Genomic DNA, 17246 nt, shown 5'->3' with positions numbered 1-17246 from the left:
CTGCTATGTATATCCGGAATTGGAAACCTTATCTTATGAAAAGGAGACTACAGATTGGCTTTGTTTAGACCTGACAAAAGAGGTTTGTGGGGGGATCGATTGTGCTTATAATAAATATCAGAGGAAGAATAGCAGATGAGGGAGTAGGAACTGTATTTAGGCGTAGCTTACCGGTGGAACAAGACACAAAGGAGAGTATAACCGGGCATCGGAAGTTATGACTTGAAATTGGACAAGGTTTTCTAACCTTCAAGGAGTGAAGTTCTGGCAACAGCTTCCCAAAAAAACCAAAAAAAAAAAAAAAAAAAAAAAAAAAAAGTGGGAGTAGTGGAGGCAAAAGACATATCTGGCTTCAAGACTAAGCTTGGTAAGTTTATGGAAGGGATGGTATGATGGGATAGCCTAATATGGGCAATTAAGTTGGCAATTGATCTTTGATTATCAGCAGGTAAGTATGCCCAGTGGTCTGTGATGGGATGTTAGATGGGGTGGGATCTGAGTTATTGCAGAGAATTCTTTCCTAGGTGCTGGCTGGTGAGTCTTGCCCACATGCTCAGGGTTTAACTGATCGCCATATTTGGGGTTGGGAAGGAATTTTCCTCCAGGGCAGATTGGCAGAGGCCCTGGAGGTTTTTCGCATTCCTTTGCAGCATGGGGCACGGGGCACTTGCTGGAGGATTCTCTGCACCTTGAGGTCTTCAAGCCACAATTTGAAGACTTCAGTAACTCTCAGACATAGGTTAGGGGTTTGTTACAGTAGTGGATCGGTGAGATTCTGTGGCCTGCACTGTACAGAAGGTCAGACTAGATGATCATAATGGTCCCTTCTGACCTTAAAGTCTATGAGTCTATTTACAAAATGTCACTCCGGAGCTAGTTTTTATGTCTTTATTGCATTGTTACTAGCACCAATTTTAATAAAAACAGAATAAAAAAATACTTCTTGTGTTTTCCCATGATTTTGCAACCCAAAAAAGCAGTGATATCATTTTATTAATGTCATTTTCAATGTTTGGACAGTTTATGAGCATAGTTTTAAGCCTAGTGCAAACAAACGTGCTTATTGAATGTGCAAACAGGATTCTCTTGTTTCATGTAGCAAACAGTAATAACTGAAGAAAAGACAGATTGCCTTAATTTAGAGCTTAGATAAATGTTGTGATACTGATGTAAGAGAGAGATGCTTATTTCTTTCTCAGTTCCTATCATCCTTGCCATAAACAAATGTGACAAACCTGAAGCTGATCCTGAAAGAGTGAAGAAAGAATTGCTGGCTCATGATGTCGTTTGTGAAGAGTATGGGGGTGATGTTCAGGCTGTACATACATCTGCACTTAAGGTAAAATTTTGGTGGATGAATGGTCATGTTCGGGGGATTCTGCCATGTGGATACAGACCATGCTTTGATTTGGCACTTGGAAAATGAAAGTTTTGAGTTGAGGCCTACCCCTGGAGTATGCTGAGTGCCCTGAGCTCCCAATGGAGTCAGTTGGAACCAAGAGCTCTCAGTTTCTTGCAGGTTCAGACCTTTAATGAGCAGGAGACTAGCAGTAGAATTATAGACTTCCAGTTGGCTCTGATTTTTGTTAGTGGGTATTTGTTCCAGACTTCTGTCATTTTCTCATATTAGTGCTTTAAGTAAAAAGCATCCAGAGGAGTTAGTGCTGAAGTTAGGCAGAAAGGAATAATTCAAAACCAAGTATAAACCTTCATAATACAAGTTTGGACAATGGGGGAACAGTTGATAGGAAAGAGCAAGTCTCATCTATTTCCTCTAGACAACTGTTAGTTAACTACTATAATCTGAAATCCTAGCTGTACTACTTGTACTTGATTCTGTGGTAACCAGTGTTATCTTGTCAGGAATTAAATCTGCAGCATGCTAATGACTTTATTGCTGTCTTTCTGAATCGATCCTTTCTCCTCCTCTCCTCCCATGAATTGCCAGCAAATTCAAGCACTCCTGAAATTATGCACTCAGTCATCCACAATGTGAATACATAAAAATGGTGTCTTTACTCATTTTTGTGGCAGCCTCATTGTTGCATTATTTTTCACATTATTTTTCACCTGTGGTTACTGATAATCTCTTTGTGGCATGTCCTCTTGTGACGTTCTGTACCTCGTGGGAACCCCTACACCCCCATGTTCATCCTTGTAAAATGATTGTGTGGTATCCAATGCAAAGTTTATTATGTCCGATATCTTTGGAAGGCTGATGATGCACTGAGCATTGTTGTTACAGTAATATTATAATTATAGGTTATAATTTCATGTATATAGTTATGAGGTTGAAAATGTCTTCATGGCTTCAAATAAGCCCACACAGAAACTCTCCAAGAGCAGAGAGGCAGTTCGTACCTCATCAGGGCATGTATGGGACAAACCCAGCCCAGCCTCACAGGAGCAAAGGATGCTGTCCTAGGCAAGAACAAAAGGATCTGTTGGAATCTCGAGTTGGACTCCCCTTCCTTTGGTCAGTTTGGGACAGCAATGAGGTAATGCTCACCTGACTTTGAAGGGTTGGGGGCAAAGCCAAAGGGGAAGAAAGAGCATGATAAAAGGGAGAGACATTTGCCATGCTCTTCCTCTCTCTTCCACCTCCATCTACAGACATCACCCTCAAGTGACAGAACTGCTTATCAAAGGGGAGAGCCTGGCTGAAGGGCAACCAGCCAGCCTATGGTGAGAAGCGTCTAAGTTTGTAAGGGCATTGAAAGTGTTAAGATCAGCTTAGAATGCATTTTACTTTTATTTCATTTGACCAAATCCGACTTGTTGTACTTTGACTTATAATCACTTAAAATCTATCTTTATAGTTAATAAATCTGTTTGTTTATTCTACCTGAAGCAGTACGTTTGATTTGAAGCATGTCAGAGACTCCCCTTGGGATAACAAGTCTGGTACATATCAATTTCTTTGTTAAATTGACAAACTCATATAAGCTTGCGCGCCCAGTGGGATAACTGTGTCGCTGGCAGGACAGAGGTTCTTAGATTTTCTGTGTCTGGAACCAGAGATATGTCGTTGCACAATCGAGAGCAGCTTACATGCTAGACGGTTGTGTGAAAAGTGGGGGTTCTCACACAAGCATGAGTAAGGCTGGCTCTAGAGTCAATGGATTGGAGTACCTAGCGGCTCATGGTGCCAGATACAGCCGGCGAACATCCACACACGTCTTTCCTATCCTGAAAGAAAATTGTAAGTCTCTAGAATGATGAAAAGGAAGAGACGAGATGAACATTAGCCAGAGGATCGTCTGTTCACTAATCTAAATCCATTAATGATCACACTTTCAGTTGCTTTCTTTTATACCTATCTTAGCTGGCGTTGCTTCCTCTGAACTTTATTGGGAATTACATTGTAATGATCATTAATGTTTCATTTTTGCCTGCCTGTATGAACAGATTGATACACTCGCTGACTGGCATCCACAGTCCTAATGTCACCATTTCTCTGTTTAGACTGCTCTCCTACCGCCAACCCCTGAGTGCTGCTAACTGTTGGTCAGGAACAAAAAAAGGTCAATCTCCCAATTGGTACTTTACTCAGCCCTGACAAAAGCAAGAGTTAATGGGAGCTCTAAGGCAGCTGGGGGCAGCTTGCTGCTCAGGCAATCAGGAAGACGAGAGGGGCAAAAAATTGGTTCTGAAGGGGAAAGGGGCACACTAACTACCACACCAGTTCTCCTCCTACCCAATTTGCTCCTTGTTTCCCAACATCCACATCTGTTCACAGCCTTGAAAAAAAAAAAAAAAAAAGTGAAGTGTGGAAAATATCTTTACAAGAGAATAGTTTACTAATACAAAGTATTAAACTCCCTCCTATTTCAAGCACTAACCATGGATGCCAGGCTGCTTTGCTCACGGTGCAAGACACCCCCCCCCCCCTTCATACTTCTGATCTTTGTTACTTGCAAATTCAGGACTGGTAGCGCTGCAGTCTTAGCCATGATCATGGTATAATGATCAAGTGACCCTCGACAGGTGCAGAGGCCACTGGTCAATTGGTGCAATTGTGGAATTGGAACTATGGATCATGTGTATTGGACAGAGTGGTAACTGAAATTCATTCTTCTGATCCTGTTATAACTATCTGCCTCTTTAATTCTTAACTGTTATTTGGTACAGGGTGAGAACCTGATGGCTTTAGCAGAGGCAACTGTTGCTCTAGCAGAGGTGTTGGAACTCAAGGCAGACTCCACAGGCCTAGTAGAGGGAACCATAATAGAATCTCGCACAGATCAAGGAAGAGGGTAAGTCAGCTAATCATCTGTCTTCCTTTCAACTTTAATTAATGTTTCTGTAAAGTTTATTCCAGTAGACTTGGTTAAAGAGGCCCTGTCCAGGTGGTTTCCAAAATGTAGGTTTTAATTGGGGGGAGGGGGGGGGAAGAAGGGGGAGGTAAATTATAAAACGCTAATATTTTTAAATGGGAAAAAAAGATTGTTGTTTGGGTTTAACAATTCCTCAGCAATGTTTGCAATCCAAACATTGCAGTATTTATTGCCTTACTGCATGGGAACCAGAAAATGAATAGTTAGAAACTGACTGGGCTGTTTTATTTTTCAGTGGAACAAAGTGTTCTATAAGCAGACAGCGTAAATGGTAAAACAAAAACTAAATTTTATTTAAATAAAATATTAACAACAGAGATTTTTTTAAAAATCCATGAATATCGATCTGACAGTTTTTTAACCTATGTAGTTTACTTACTATAAAACAGAAAACTTTTTATGAACCATCCACTAAAAAGTGTCTCTTTATTCTTTAAAATGGTGATATTTAAAGGGTACCTTCAAAAGAAAGAAATCAAATTATATGTATAAAGGGAGCCTGGAAGGTTTCTTTTCAACAAATTCTGCTTGATCTTTATTACCGTTGAAATATAAGCAATGTGTCTGTTACATCCTGGATTTTCTGGAGGACTGTTTGGTGTCACATATTTTGTGAGTTTTCTCAGTGCCTAATGGAAGAGGAGGAGATTGCTGAATTTTTAACATCTTTATACATCTAAAGATACTAAAAAGGATACAACCCATTTTTTTCCTTTGCAAGTCTCCTTTAAACCTTCCTCTGCATGGTGATGAAATGTTTAACAGATGTGTTCTGAGGTCATAGCACATACTGTTCTATAGTTGCTTATTTCGTCTTTACTTAAAGGCATGTAACTGTAAATATGATAGCAAACTTAATTTTGTCTGTCTTTCCCTTTCTCCTCTTCCTAGTCCAATAACCACGGCCATAATCCAGAGAGGAACTCTGAGAAAAGGATGTATTCTGGTTGCAGGTAAAAGCTGGGCAAAAGTGCGCCTGATGTTTGATGAGAATGGCAAAACAGTAGATGAAGCCACTCCCAGCATGCCGGTGGAAATTGTGGGCTGGAAGGAAGTCCCTTCAGCAGGAGCTGAAATCCTTGAAGTAGAATCTGAGGTATAGCAAGAATAACTTAGTGCATAGCTAATACGCTTGTATTGCAGTTTGTAACGTAGGTAGAATTAAGTACAAAAATGGTAACGTTCATTCAAAATGAGCCATAGTAACTAAGGCTTGAAGACAAAACCTGGGTACTAAATGTGGCTCGGAATAGGTTTTCCACAATAGGATTGAAGAACCCAATGAAACACATAACCCTTATTCCATCCCCTCCTCCAGCACTTCCACATTGATCTGCTCCACATTTAGCCAAAGAAAGTGATCTCTCAGTGGGATGGAAGTGTAACCTGTGGTCTCCTGTTTCCCTATGCCTCTGCTTGACTGTAGCTGGTGTTTGGGTGGCTTCTGTTTCAGTATTGCCTTGGCTGAGTGTCCAGGAATAATTACTAATTTCTTCTCAAAAGCCTCTCCAAGGACTTAGGGTGTCTTCTCTTCAGTAGCGTATAATAATAATTTCTTTAAAACTTGACATAAAATAAACCAAAACTTAATGGGCTCATTATTCTCAGTCTTAGAATTAATGAGACTCAAAATACAACAAAGGAATTGGTGTGCATAACTTGTTCTAACTTAAACTCTGCCAAAGCTAATACAGATAGGAACTGTTTGTGTCATTAGAGGGAACAAGCAGCATCATTTAAGACTCCAGTCTCTCCAAAGCTTCCTGTGTTTTTCCCCTGTCCCTTTTGTAAGACCAAATGTCAGAAGCCCACCCCTGATACCAGGTTTCTCATGTCAGTGTTCTCCTTGTGTCCTTGGAGTCCCTCAGATATACCTTTCCAGTGACTTTGATATCAAATAATCTGCAGAGAGGCTACAACAATCTCTTATGAATTGGCCATTGTATGTTTCCAAAATCGATTTAGGATTGTTTGTTGCTTTGGATAAATGGTTCTGGTGTCAGTTTTTTGGTACCACAGAGTGAAGTGAGAGATTCCTAGGAGCAAAATAATGCAGTTTATTCCCCAGTAGTTTATGGAATGGTTACCATGCCTCTGTATGTTGGCTTGAGAACATGTCTATGTTGGGCACTTCTCTTGTTGTCTTCTGTGACATGAGATGGTTTGTTTAGCTAGACTATAAAATAATACTTAAAATTAAAAGCAAAACAAAGTTAAAATCAAGAAAGTACTTGAATGGTGTTCATCAGATAATCATCTAGAAAAGTGTTTTCAGACCAAGCTGCCTAGTACTATATATTGATTAAGTAACAGTGCTGTCTCTTCCGCCAAGCAAAGGGCACGTGAAGTTGTTGACTGGAGAAAGTATGCTGAACAGCAGGAGAAAATCAAACAGGATATGAAAGTTATTGAAGCAAAGCAAAAGGAACACAAAGATGCATACAAGAAAGAGCGAGAGAGCCTATCCAATCTGACCTGGAGACAGAGAAAAGCAGCGTTGTATAAAACCAACAAACATCTAATAGTTATGAGGTCTAAAGAGAGAGTGGAGAGTGACAGAAATGTGCTACCTGTAATTGTTAAAGGTGCTGTCATGTTCAGTTGATTTTGTACTTGTTTTAGTATATATTTCCAAAGTTTAAATTTAAACCTATTGTAATTATAGGTTTTTCTTTGAGTGAGTATCGACACAGATTCTACTCCTGGTGTATGAGATCTAATTCTTGTGAATAACACTGTTGGGGTTTCTCCTGTGCCCTTTCTTCTTCGAGCTGAGGGTATAAAGGACGGGGTGGCCACAGTGCACATTTTGTTCCTTACTGCCTGTGGCTGTGGGATGGCACCCTATAGTGTTCACATCCCTTGCCCTGAACAAGTTAGCTGACAGTTCTATTAGTTTATTTTTTGCTTAGATAAGTTTTCTTTGCCCATTGACTTTTAAAAAAAAACAAAAAACCCTTAGATTTAGAGTAGTGATAGGTTTTCTGTCCCTTTGTCCAAAAACTTAAAATGACTGACTGCAAATCTCTAGGTTTTAAGGTCTGTCCCTCCTGTGTGACACAGGGATACCAGTCACAGATGCTTCTGATGCTGCTGTGCCTAGGAGAGGATCTTGCTCCAGAGTGCTGCTTGATTGCCTAGTCCTTCTCCAAAAGGACTCAAATAGTGAAGGAGGCAAAACAAAAACACATCCTCTAGGAAAGGTCCATGCCAGCCTTATCAAATTTTGACAGACTTTTTAAGACACTCCAGATACAGGGCCTATCCCATGCTTTGAGTGCCCCAGTGAGCTGAGATGCCACCCGAAGCTGCAGGGAAATTTGTCACTCATAAGCCCTACTTGCCAACTATATTGGTAATATTTTCAGAAAAGGCTTTTAAGGAGGTCTCCCAGATATTTATTCCCCTCTCCAAACAGGATGGAAAGTCTCCTGTAAGGCTCACTAGTCTAAAACCCTAAAGTGGAATCCCGTTTCAGTGCACCTACACCGAAACCCAAGCCAACACCAACAGTCTATCCTATTCCTATGTAGGTTCTTACATCACACTCATCACCGTAGTATCTAAGTGCCTTCAGTAGTGCATTAAGCAGTGCAACTAAAGTCTGTCCGCTGTTGTTCGTTAGAGCAGTGTTTTTCAAACTGTGGGTCGTAACCCAGTACTGGGTCGTGGAATTTAAGGCACTGGGTCACCTTGCTCTAGTCAGCACCACCGACTGGGATGTTAAGTGCTGCCCAACTAAGGCAGGCTAGTACCTACCTTCCCAAACCCCTCATCTCCAGCCCCACCCCAGAGCGTGCACCCCCAGCCCAGAGCCTTGACCCTCTCCTGCACCCCAAACCTCTGTCCAAGCCCTGAGCGCTCCCCCTGCCCCAAACCCAGAGCCCCTCGCACATCCTGAACCGCTCATTCCCAGCTCCATTGGGTCTTGGGCATCAACCGGTTTCTTCAACTGAGTCCCCAGCGAAAACAAGTTTGAAAAACTATTATGTTAGAGATCCTGTTCCCAAGGGGAAGGCATATGTCTTGTACTGGTAGAATCCGCTTTTTTTTTTTTTTTTTTTTTAAATATATATATATATATGTTGCTATATATTTGTATTTAATGCAGGTTAAAGAAATGCACCTTGCACTTGGAGCAGAAAGTGGTGAGGTTTGTGATGGTCCTTAATTTTGTGGGGGAGTTCATTCCAGTCTGGGACTGACCTCAGAAAAAGTTTTGTCTCCTGCACAGATGAGTTTTACCCTTATTTTAGAGAGTTCTGTTGTGCCAGAGAAGCAAAGTTGTTGACCACACTCTTTATCCTGGAGGATTAGGCCATGTTTTTGATATCCTGGTTCCAGGGCATGCAGCACCTTGAAGATAAGGACCAAAACCTTGAACTTGATGCTGTGTTCTATGGGAAGGCAATGTAGAGAGCAGAGGACAGATCTGATGTGCTCTCAGTAGCCTGTGTTGCTGAGGAGACGTGCTGCAGCATTCTGTTCTAGTTGCTGTTCCTAAGTGCTGAAGGCTTCAGGTATATTAGAATCATAGAATAGAATCATAGAATATTAGGGTTGGAAGAGACCTCAGGAGGTCATCTAGTCCAATCCCCTGTTCAAAGCAAGACCAACACCAACTAAATCATCAAGGTCAAGCTGGGCCTTAAAAACCTCTAAGGATGGAGATTCCACCACCTCCCTAGGTAACCCATTCTAGTGCTTCACCACCCTCCTAGTGAAATAGTGTTTCCTAATACAGTAACTCCTTGCTGAACGTTGTAGTTATGTTCCCGAAAAATGCTACTTTAAGCGAAATGATGTTATGTGAATCCAGTTTCCCCATAAGAATTAATGTAAATGGCGGAGAGTTAGGTTCCAGGGAACATTTTTGGTCAGACAAAAGATCGGTCTGTGTGTGTGTGTACATACACACACTCTCTCACATGCACAGTATAAGTTTTAAACAAATAATACTGTACACAGCAATGATGATTGTGAAGCTTGGTTGAGGTGGTGAAGTAAGAGGGTGGGATATTTCCCAGGGAATGCCTCATGGCTAAATGATGAGCTAGCATTCGGCTTAGCCCTCAAGGGTTAACATGTTGTTAATGTAGCCTCACACTCTACAAGGCAGCACGAATGGAGGGAGGGGAGACAGCATGGCAGAGAGAGACAGAGACACATAGCCTGTATGTGAGGGAGAGACATGCATTGCCCCTTTAAGTACTCTGACGCCACTCTAAGAACATTGCCTTTTTAAGTAGATCAGCAAGTTAAGCTCCCTCTGTCCTGAGCCCTGTCATGTCCCGCCCCCCCCCACCCCCCCATTCTCTGTGGAGATAAGATACAGGAGCTGGGGGTGGGGGACACTCTGACATTAGTACCCCTCTCCCCTGGGGTCTGCACTTCAAGCAGGAGGTTCCCAGGAGCAGCTCCAAGGCAGAGGACAGGAGCTGCACACGGCAGTGGGGGAGGGACAGCTGCACTGCCCAGCAATTGCTAGCCTGCTGGTCAGCTGCCAGACAGGGAACTTAGGAGAGCAGGGAGCTGATGGGGGGCTGCTGGTCCACCCTGGTTCTAAGTCCCCACCATCTAGCTCCAATGGGCTGCTCTTTCTGCAAGCAGTGGACAAAGCAGGCAGCAGCCAAACAACATTATGAGGGAGCATTGCACAACTTTGAACGAGCATGTTCTCTAATTGATCAGCAACATAACAATGAAACAACCCTAACCAGGACAACTTTAAGTGAGGAGTTACTGTATCCAACCTAGACCTCCCCCACTGCAACTTGAGACCATTCCTTCTTGTTCTGTCATCTGTTACCCCGAGAACAGCTTAGCTCCATCCTCTTTGGAACCCCCCTTCAGGTAGTTGAAGGCTGCTATCAAATCCCCCCTCACTCTTCTGCAGACTAAATTATCCCAGTTCTCTCAGCCTCTCCTCGTAAGTCATGTGCCCCAGCCCTCTAATCATTTTTGTTGCCCTCCGCTGGATTCTCTAATTTGTCCACATCCCTTCTGTAGTCGGGCGGGAGGGTGTGGGGGACCAAAACTGGACACAATACTCCAGATGTGGCCTCACCAGTGCAAAATAGAGGGTAATAATCACTTCCCTTGATCTACTGACAGTGCTCCTACAATGCTGTATTAGCCCAATGTACCATTGGCCTTCTTGGCAACAAGGGAACACTGCTGACTAGTATCCAGCTTCCCGTTCACTGTAATCCCCAGGTCCTTTTCTGCAGAACTGCTGCTTAGCCAGTCGGTCCCCAGCCTGTAGTGGTGCATGGGATTCTTCCATTCTAAGTGCAGGACTCTGCACTTGTCCTTGTTGAACCTCATTGGATTTCTTTTGGCCCAGTCCTCCAGTTTGTCTAGGTCACATTCTGGACCCTATCCCTACCCTCCAGCATATCTACCTCTCCCCCCAGCTTAGTGTCATCTGCAAACTTGCTGAGGGTGCAATCCATCGCCATTCTCCAGATCATTAATAAAGATGTTGAATAAAACCGGTCCCAGGACCGACCCTTGGGGCACTCCGCTTGATACCGGCTGCCAACTAGACATGGTACCATTGATCACTACCCGTTGAGCCCAATGATCTAGCCAGCTTTCTGTTCACCTTATAGTCCATTCATCCAGCCCATACTTCTTTAACTTGCTGGCAGGAATACTGCAGTAGACTGTATCAAAAGCTTTGCTAAAGTCAAGGAATAACACGTCCACTACTTTCCGCTCATCCACAGAGCCAGTTATCTCATCATAGAAGGCAACAAATGTACCACCTCTGGTACCTACAGCAAGACACCAACCACAACACTGAAGCCCCTGGCACAAAGTACTTTCGTATGGTCTATCTTGGCATAGAGTATGCCCATATTGAGACCCACCACCATGGTATGTACTATCCACCTCCTTGGCACTGACTGAGGTATTGACTATAGTAGATGTAGGACTCTGTATCAACTCTGATGCATGGCACGGAGACACCTTTCAGTGGGGCAGATGTAAGACTCTCCTAACAGAGAGGCTATGGGATGTCATTGCTAAATCAACCTTAGTGGTTATCTCAAGACAGGGCACAGCTGACAGAACTTCCCCTCTGCTGGAAAAGACATATTTCTTTTCCTCTCCAAGCTCACCCAAAGTTTCTCTCAAAGGGAGTTTCCAACTTTCATATCAATCAGTTGATTCATCTTCCTGTGTTCTTCCCTTGTCTATTCCGGGTGAAATAAACCTCCATATGTTTGAAGTCATCAGAGCATTGCCCTTTTATTTGGATAGGACCAATTCATTCCTGTGCACACCTGTACTCGACTCTCTCTTTGACATTCACTGAAAGGATAATATCATTGAGTGGGTCTCTGACTATTTCAGGACTTATTATGATTTGGCTAAGTAAGATCCCCCTGGATGTATTAACACTTAAGTAGTCTCTGCAGCATGTTTGATTAACATCTGCATGGGAAGCAACATGGAACTCAATCCATACATCTACCACTTGCTATTCCCTGGCACAAGCGCCTAGCTTGGATGCTAGCTTTGGTATGGCAGTACTGCAGCCTGTATTAAAGTAGAACTCCGGCTGCCTAGCTACCGGTAAATAGGCAACTATTTGTTAGTCACCAAAAGTGGAATCTGTGGACAATCACTTAAACGGTTACTTACCCTACAGTACCTATGGTTCTTTGAGATGTGTTCATCCAGAGATTCCCCACACATACCCCCTTTCATCCCTGCTAATTAGAGACCTGCTCCTAGGAGATTCATGGTGAAGGAACTGAGATGTGCACCCTGCTTTTAATACATTTGGCTGCAGGGAGTGAGTGAGTGTTCAAGGCACAGGGGCAGCTGCAACAGACATTGCTGTTCAAAAGAATCCAATCTTGTGCATGTGGGCTGCATGCACCCCTAGAGTGGAATCTGTGTGGAAAATGTCTTGAATAACCATAGTTCTTACCAGAGTAAGAACACACTCTGTTCCAGTCCTAAAATTAAGCACTGGCTTGTAATCTTTTGAGGAAGAACTTCCTGAAGAAAATGTTTTTTTTTCTTTAAGAAAATTAATGTATGTATAACTTAATGACTACAATAAATTTAAAGTGTAGTTTTACTCTGAAAAGTTACTATGTAAGTATGGCATATTCTTACTCAGAAGAACTACTTCCTAGATCTATTCAGAGACTTATCTGCTTATTTTGTTAAGAAATGTACTTTTACTACTGTCAGCCCTGGCAAACCAGCAACTATGGGCTTCTGTTCTGGTTCATACCTTAGCAACAGAATTGCTAACTAAAGCACTAATCCTACAAAGACTTAAGCAGGTGAGTAACTTTGAGCAATCCTACTGAAACTCGTGTGTAAACACATAACTCACCTGCTCAAATATTTGCAGGATCGGGCCCTAAATTCCAGTGGCAGGACTATCTGTGTAGACTCAGTCTGCAAGAATGCCATCAGTTATATCAGCTCAACCCCCTTGGCAATAGTGTTCCATTGGTAGAACTGAGGCCATGCAGAATTTTTATTGATGATGATGCAAGAGCCAGGAAGAGCCCAGCTTGACCTTAATATCCCAGGCTGAATGTGCAGGGCTGACGGTATTTGTAAAACTAAGCAAACTTGATCTGAAAATCATTGAGACACAACAAACATTGACCTCCCCCTCCTTCCAATGATGTTGCATTCCGTCACTTTTCAGAATAGAACACCACACTTTCAAGTTTGTGCAGTATGTTCAGCCGTCTCTTCTGTATGCAAAAAAAAAAATGCACCAGATATTAAATTTTTGTTGATGATATCGTACAACCTAGAATTCCCATGTGGCAGCATTTGTCTTTTGTTTGTTATAATTTTGATACTTGTGTATTCTGATTTTACAATGCCTAATAATAGAACATTTGATCTATTTAGGTGATGTGGACGGTTCCACTGAGGCCATTCTAAACATTCTGGACAGCTATAATGCTGACAATGAATGTGAATTGGATGTGATCCATTTTGGAGTAGGGGATATCAGTGAAAATGACATAAATCTTGCTGAAACATTTAAGGGTAAAGTATAAATTTAGACAGTGATCTTACGATCAGTATGAAATGCTTCATTTTTTATTAAATGAACAGGGTAGCTGTGCTTTCAGTTTGTTTCCTCTGTATAGTAATTTAGCAATACAATCAATGTAAATGTGTATGAAACATAAAAATAGTTTTCTGTCACAGAAAATAAATACTAGTATTTGTGCAAGGAGATATCCTGCTAGAAATCTAGTGAAAATGCATGTAATGTAGAGAAGGGTATACACAATACTGTATTGTCTATAAAGTGGCAGACAATACCTGCAAACTTATGTGTTGCAGACAGTGCTCTAGATTTGAGCCCTTATTCTGGTTGCCTTGTGCTGCTTCAGCAGTGCAAAGCAGCTAGAAAAATGGCTTAACCAGATCCCAGAGGATGTTTTTGTTCAGGGGAGTCCTGGTGGGGGAGGGGGTTGGCCAGCATAGTGGTTCCTGTTATAACCTCCCTCCATCCCAGGGAGCACGGCTGCAGTTCCTCTATACCTGTTAGATCCCCAGTTGCTGGAACTGCCCTGGACCATAGCTGGATGTAAATTAGAACGTCCTTCAGACTGCTCTGATTTATGCTGGAGACCAAAATAAGGAGCTGGACTTTTCTGGACCCAAGATAAGGAGCTCCCTTTCAATCCTGCTCCTTCATGTAGCATATTGCTCAGCTAGATCACAGGATCTAACTAGCTATCTATCTGCTTTGTTACATTTAACTGTATCTAGGAATTTAGAGACAGAAAGTGGGTGAGGTAATATCTTTAACTGGACCATCTTCTGTTGGAGAGAGAGAGAGACAAGCTTTTGAGCCACATAGAGCTCTTTTTCAAATATGGTCCAGTTGAAGATATTACCTCATCCATCTTGTGTCTCTAATATCCTGGGACTGACATGGCTACAACTGCACTGATCTAGGAACAGTATTTTGTGGGGGTTTCCATTGAAGCAACTCTTCTTAAAGTAAGAGAGCATTGTTGCAGGTGCTTAGTTTATTTGCAGTGACCCAGTATCTGATCTCTGATTTTAAAAATGGATGGAAAAGTTAAAATGGGAAAACTATAAAATTTCATTTTGCTATCAGTAATGTTGCTTTTTATTAGTGCTCAGTTTCAGGCTATCTTGACTCCTGATTCCAACAGTTGTTTTTTAAAAAAGGAAGAGAAAAAAGAGGATTATAATTTAAATTAGTAAATGTGAAAATCTCAACCCAAGTAAAGCAAACAATTTTCAGTTGTTAAGTACAGACTGTGCTAAGAATAAAATATTACATGAATATTCAAGGATAGTCTTTGCAAGCTCATCTCCAAACGTTTTCACTTCCTGCTTGAAAAACAAAGAAATTCCTGTACCTGGAGTGTATGCATTTAATAATAATCGGTGGTGGTTTTATCTGTCAGGTGTCATATATGGATTCAGTGTGAATGCAAACAAATCTATTCAGCAGCTGGCTGCTAAAAAGGGAATAAAAATTAAACTTCACAATATTATCTACCATCTTATTCAAGACTTGAAAGATGAGTTGAGCAGCAAATTGCCCCCGTCTGTGGTAGAACATATAATAGGTAAGTTTTCACTGGATGGTAAATATTGCCTTGAAAAACTAGATCTTTCTTGTGGGGTAGGGAAAATATTTTTCTGCTCTGGGGTGGGCCTTGATTTTAAATGGTATGTTGAGGAAATACACAAATCTCATTCCCCAGGATAGCTTTTCCACTATACTGGATTGCATAGAATTCCTCTTCAGTTGTTATCCTCAATATACAGCAGCAGAATGTTCAGAAGACTTAAGTTTTGATAGCAATAGAAGAGCACAGCAAAGCATAGCATTCATTGCTGGTGGAGTTTGTATTACATTCCCTTGCACTTAGTCCTTCCATTTCTTTCCTTAGGGGAGGCCTCTGTTCTCGCTACCTTCTGTGTCACAGTAGGAAAAAGCAAGGTTCCAGTGGCTGGCTGCCGAGTACAGAAGGGGCAGTTAGACAGAAAGTTGAAGTTTAAACTAATTCGTAACAGAGATGTTATTTGGAAAGGTAAAACTGCTATCAAAACATTTATCCACACTGATATTCTACTACACGTACATGCTCACCATTGGAGTTAGAGTCTTAGGCCCAGACTGTATCCTCTGATCTATACGGACAGTGGAAGTCAATGAAAATGTTTTGGTGTATCTGAAAGTGGAATTTTCTTCGTAAAAAGTAGTTCAATTAACTTAATACACTATTTACAGTAGACTTCACCTAAAAAGGACATCTAGTTCCTGCAAAGCTTGTTTTCTTGCTTAAGCAATACAAGCAGAATTGGTTTTGGACAGACATTTTCTTGACTAATCATCCTGGTGTTCATAGGTGCCAACTCTGGGGGTGCTTTGGGGCTGGAGCACCCATGGGGGAAAAATTAGTGGGTGTTCTGCACCCATCAGCAGCCAAACTCCCCACCCTCCCTGCCTCTTCCCCTGAGCACGCCGCATCCCAGCTCCTCTGCTTACCTTCCAGCGCTTGCCACTGCCAAACAGCTGTAGCACGTTCCGGGAAGGAGGGTAGAGGAGCGGGAACATGGCATGCTCAGGGGAGGAGGCAGAGAAGAGGCCAGGGCAGGGATTTGGGGAAGGAGTTGAATAGTAGCAGGGAGGGGTTGGAGTTGGGCGCGGACTTTGGGGAAGGGGTTGGAATGGGGACGGAGCAGGTGTGGAGTCGGGGCGGGGCTGGGGGTAGGGGCGGCATTAGAAGTCGGTGCCTATGCTGGTGTTCCCTCCCCATAAGAAACTTCCACGTGCTCTGAACCCCTGACAGCAGTCTGTGTAGGAAGGAGATAGTCAGGTCAATTAAACTTTGAAAGGAATAGCACCTGATTTTCAGAACCTGTGTAAATTATGGAGGTTCAGCATCACTAAAAATCAGAATCTTCTTGTATTGGCCTTGCCATGTAGTTTTTTTGTGGGGAGGGGGTTGTTTGTTTGAAGTCCACATTAGTCTTTATATTGGATCTATTTTTGCATTCTCTCTCTAGGATTTTTAACCTCACTGAAGCACCATAAAGATGATGCCCAGGTAATAAAAACTGGCATGGATTGTGGCCTCAGTTTGGATCAGAACATAGAGTTCAATATTGGAGATGAAATCATCTGCTATGAAGAAAAGGAAGTTGAGCGGACCATATCATGGGATCCAGGATTTTAAATAATTTTACTTCACTTGAATGTGATGGAGAAAAGACCTTCCATTATTCCTGATCATATTTACAGGAAGTTCTTATTATTAGAAACACTTATAAAGGGGTTTATATTGTAAGAATTCTTTGAGCTCTTAACAAGCGTTCTAACAGCTGATATTTCAAAAGTAAAAGGATTTGTTTCAGGGGCTATGAATGACAGGGGTGGCTTCCTCAGTTCTGCAGGATTGTGCCAGCTTTGTAGACCCATAAGCTCAGAGGACACAGGAAAGCATGGGAGCCAGTATGGCAGTGTTAACTCCTTGAGGACAGAAGAGATATATCTGAAACATGCTAGGAGTCATTTCTAGCATGAGTAAAAAGTACCTTTTTAGGAAGGAAAAGAGTATTTCAGGTCACTGTAATACTGTTTGTATTGGTAACATAGTTTGGTTGATAGAAATAATTCAACTGTTAAAATATTATCTGAAAAGAATAAAATGGCTAGACAAACACAGAAGGAACTGTTGGTGTACTGTCACTACATCCTTTGAGAAAACAAGTGACTTTATGTGAAAGGTTTGGCCTTCATTTCAGGAGGTTTCCAGCTCATCATCAAGGATCTACAACCTATCCTGAAAGACGATCCCTCGCTCTCACAGATCTTGGGAGACAGGCCAGTCGTCGCTTACAGATGGCCCCCCAACCTGA

At 42.1% G+C, this 17246-nt stretch overlaps 1 protein-coding gene across 1 annotated transcript in view; it reads left to right on the top strand.

Annotated features, from left to right (window-relative positions):
* Positions 1–16660, top strand: part of MTIF2 (mitochondrial translational initiation factor 2) — a 26995-nt gene extending 10335 nt beyond the window's left edge. The window contains exons 6-13 of the mRNA XM_075064585.1: positions 1168–1339; positions 4132–4256; positions 5229–5433; positions 6670–6922; positions 13236–13376; positions 14783–14947; positions 15275–15415; positions 16395–16660. Coding sequence (XP_074920686.1) covers positions 1168–1339; positions 4132–4256; positions 5229–5433; positions 6670–6922; positions 13236–13376; positions 14783–14947; positions 15275–15415; positions 16395–16564 — 1372 coding nt within the window. The 3' untranslated portion in view covers positions 16565–16660. The remainder of the gene's footprint in view (positions 1–1167; positions 1340–4131; positions 4257–5228; positions 5434–6669; positions 6923–13235; positions 13377–14782; positions 14948–15274; positions 15416–16394) is intronic.
* The last annotated feature ends 586 nt before the right edge of the window (positions 16661–17246 follow it).

Source organism: Chelonoidis abingdonii, chromosome 3 (genome assembly GCF_003597395.2).
Source record: "Chelonoidis abingdonii isolate Lonesome George chromosome 3, CheloAbing_2.0, whole genome shotgun sequence".
NCBI lineage: Eukaryota > Metazoa > Chordata > Testudines > Testudinidae > Chelonoidis > Chelonoidis abingdonii.
Note: the sequence above shows the minus strand (reverse complement) of the source record. Positions and strands in the feature narration are given on the sequence as shown.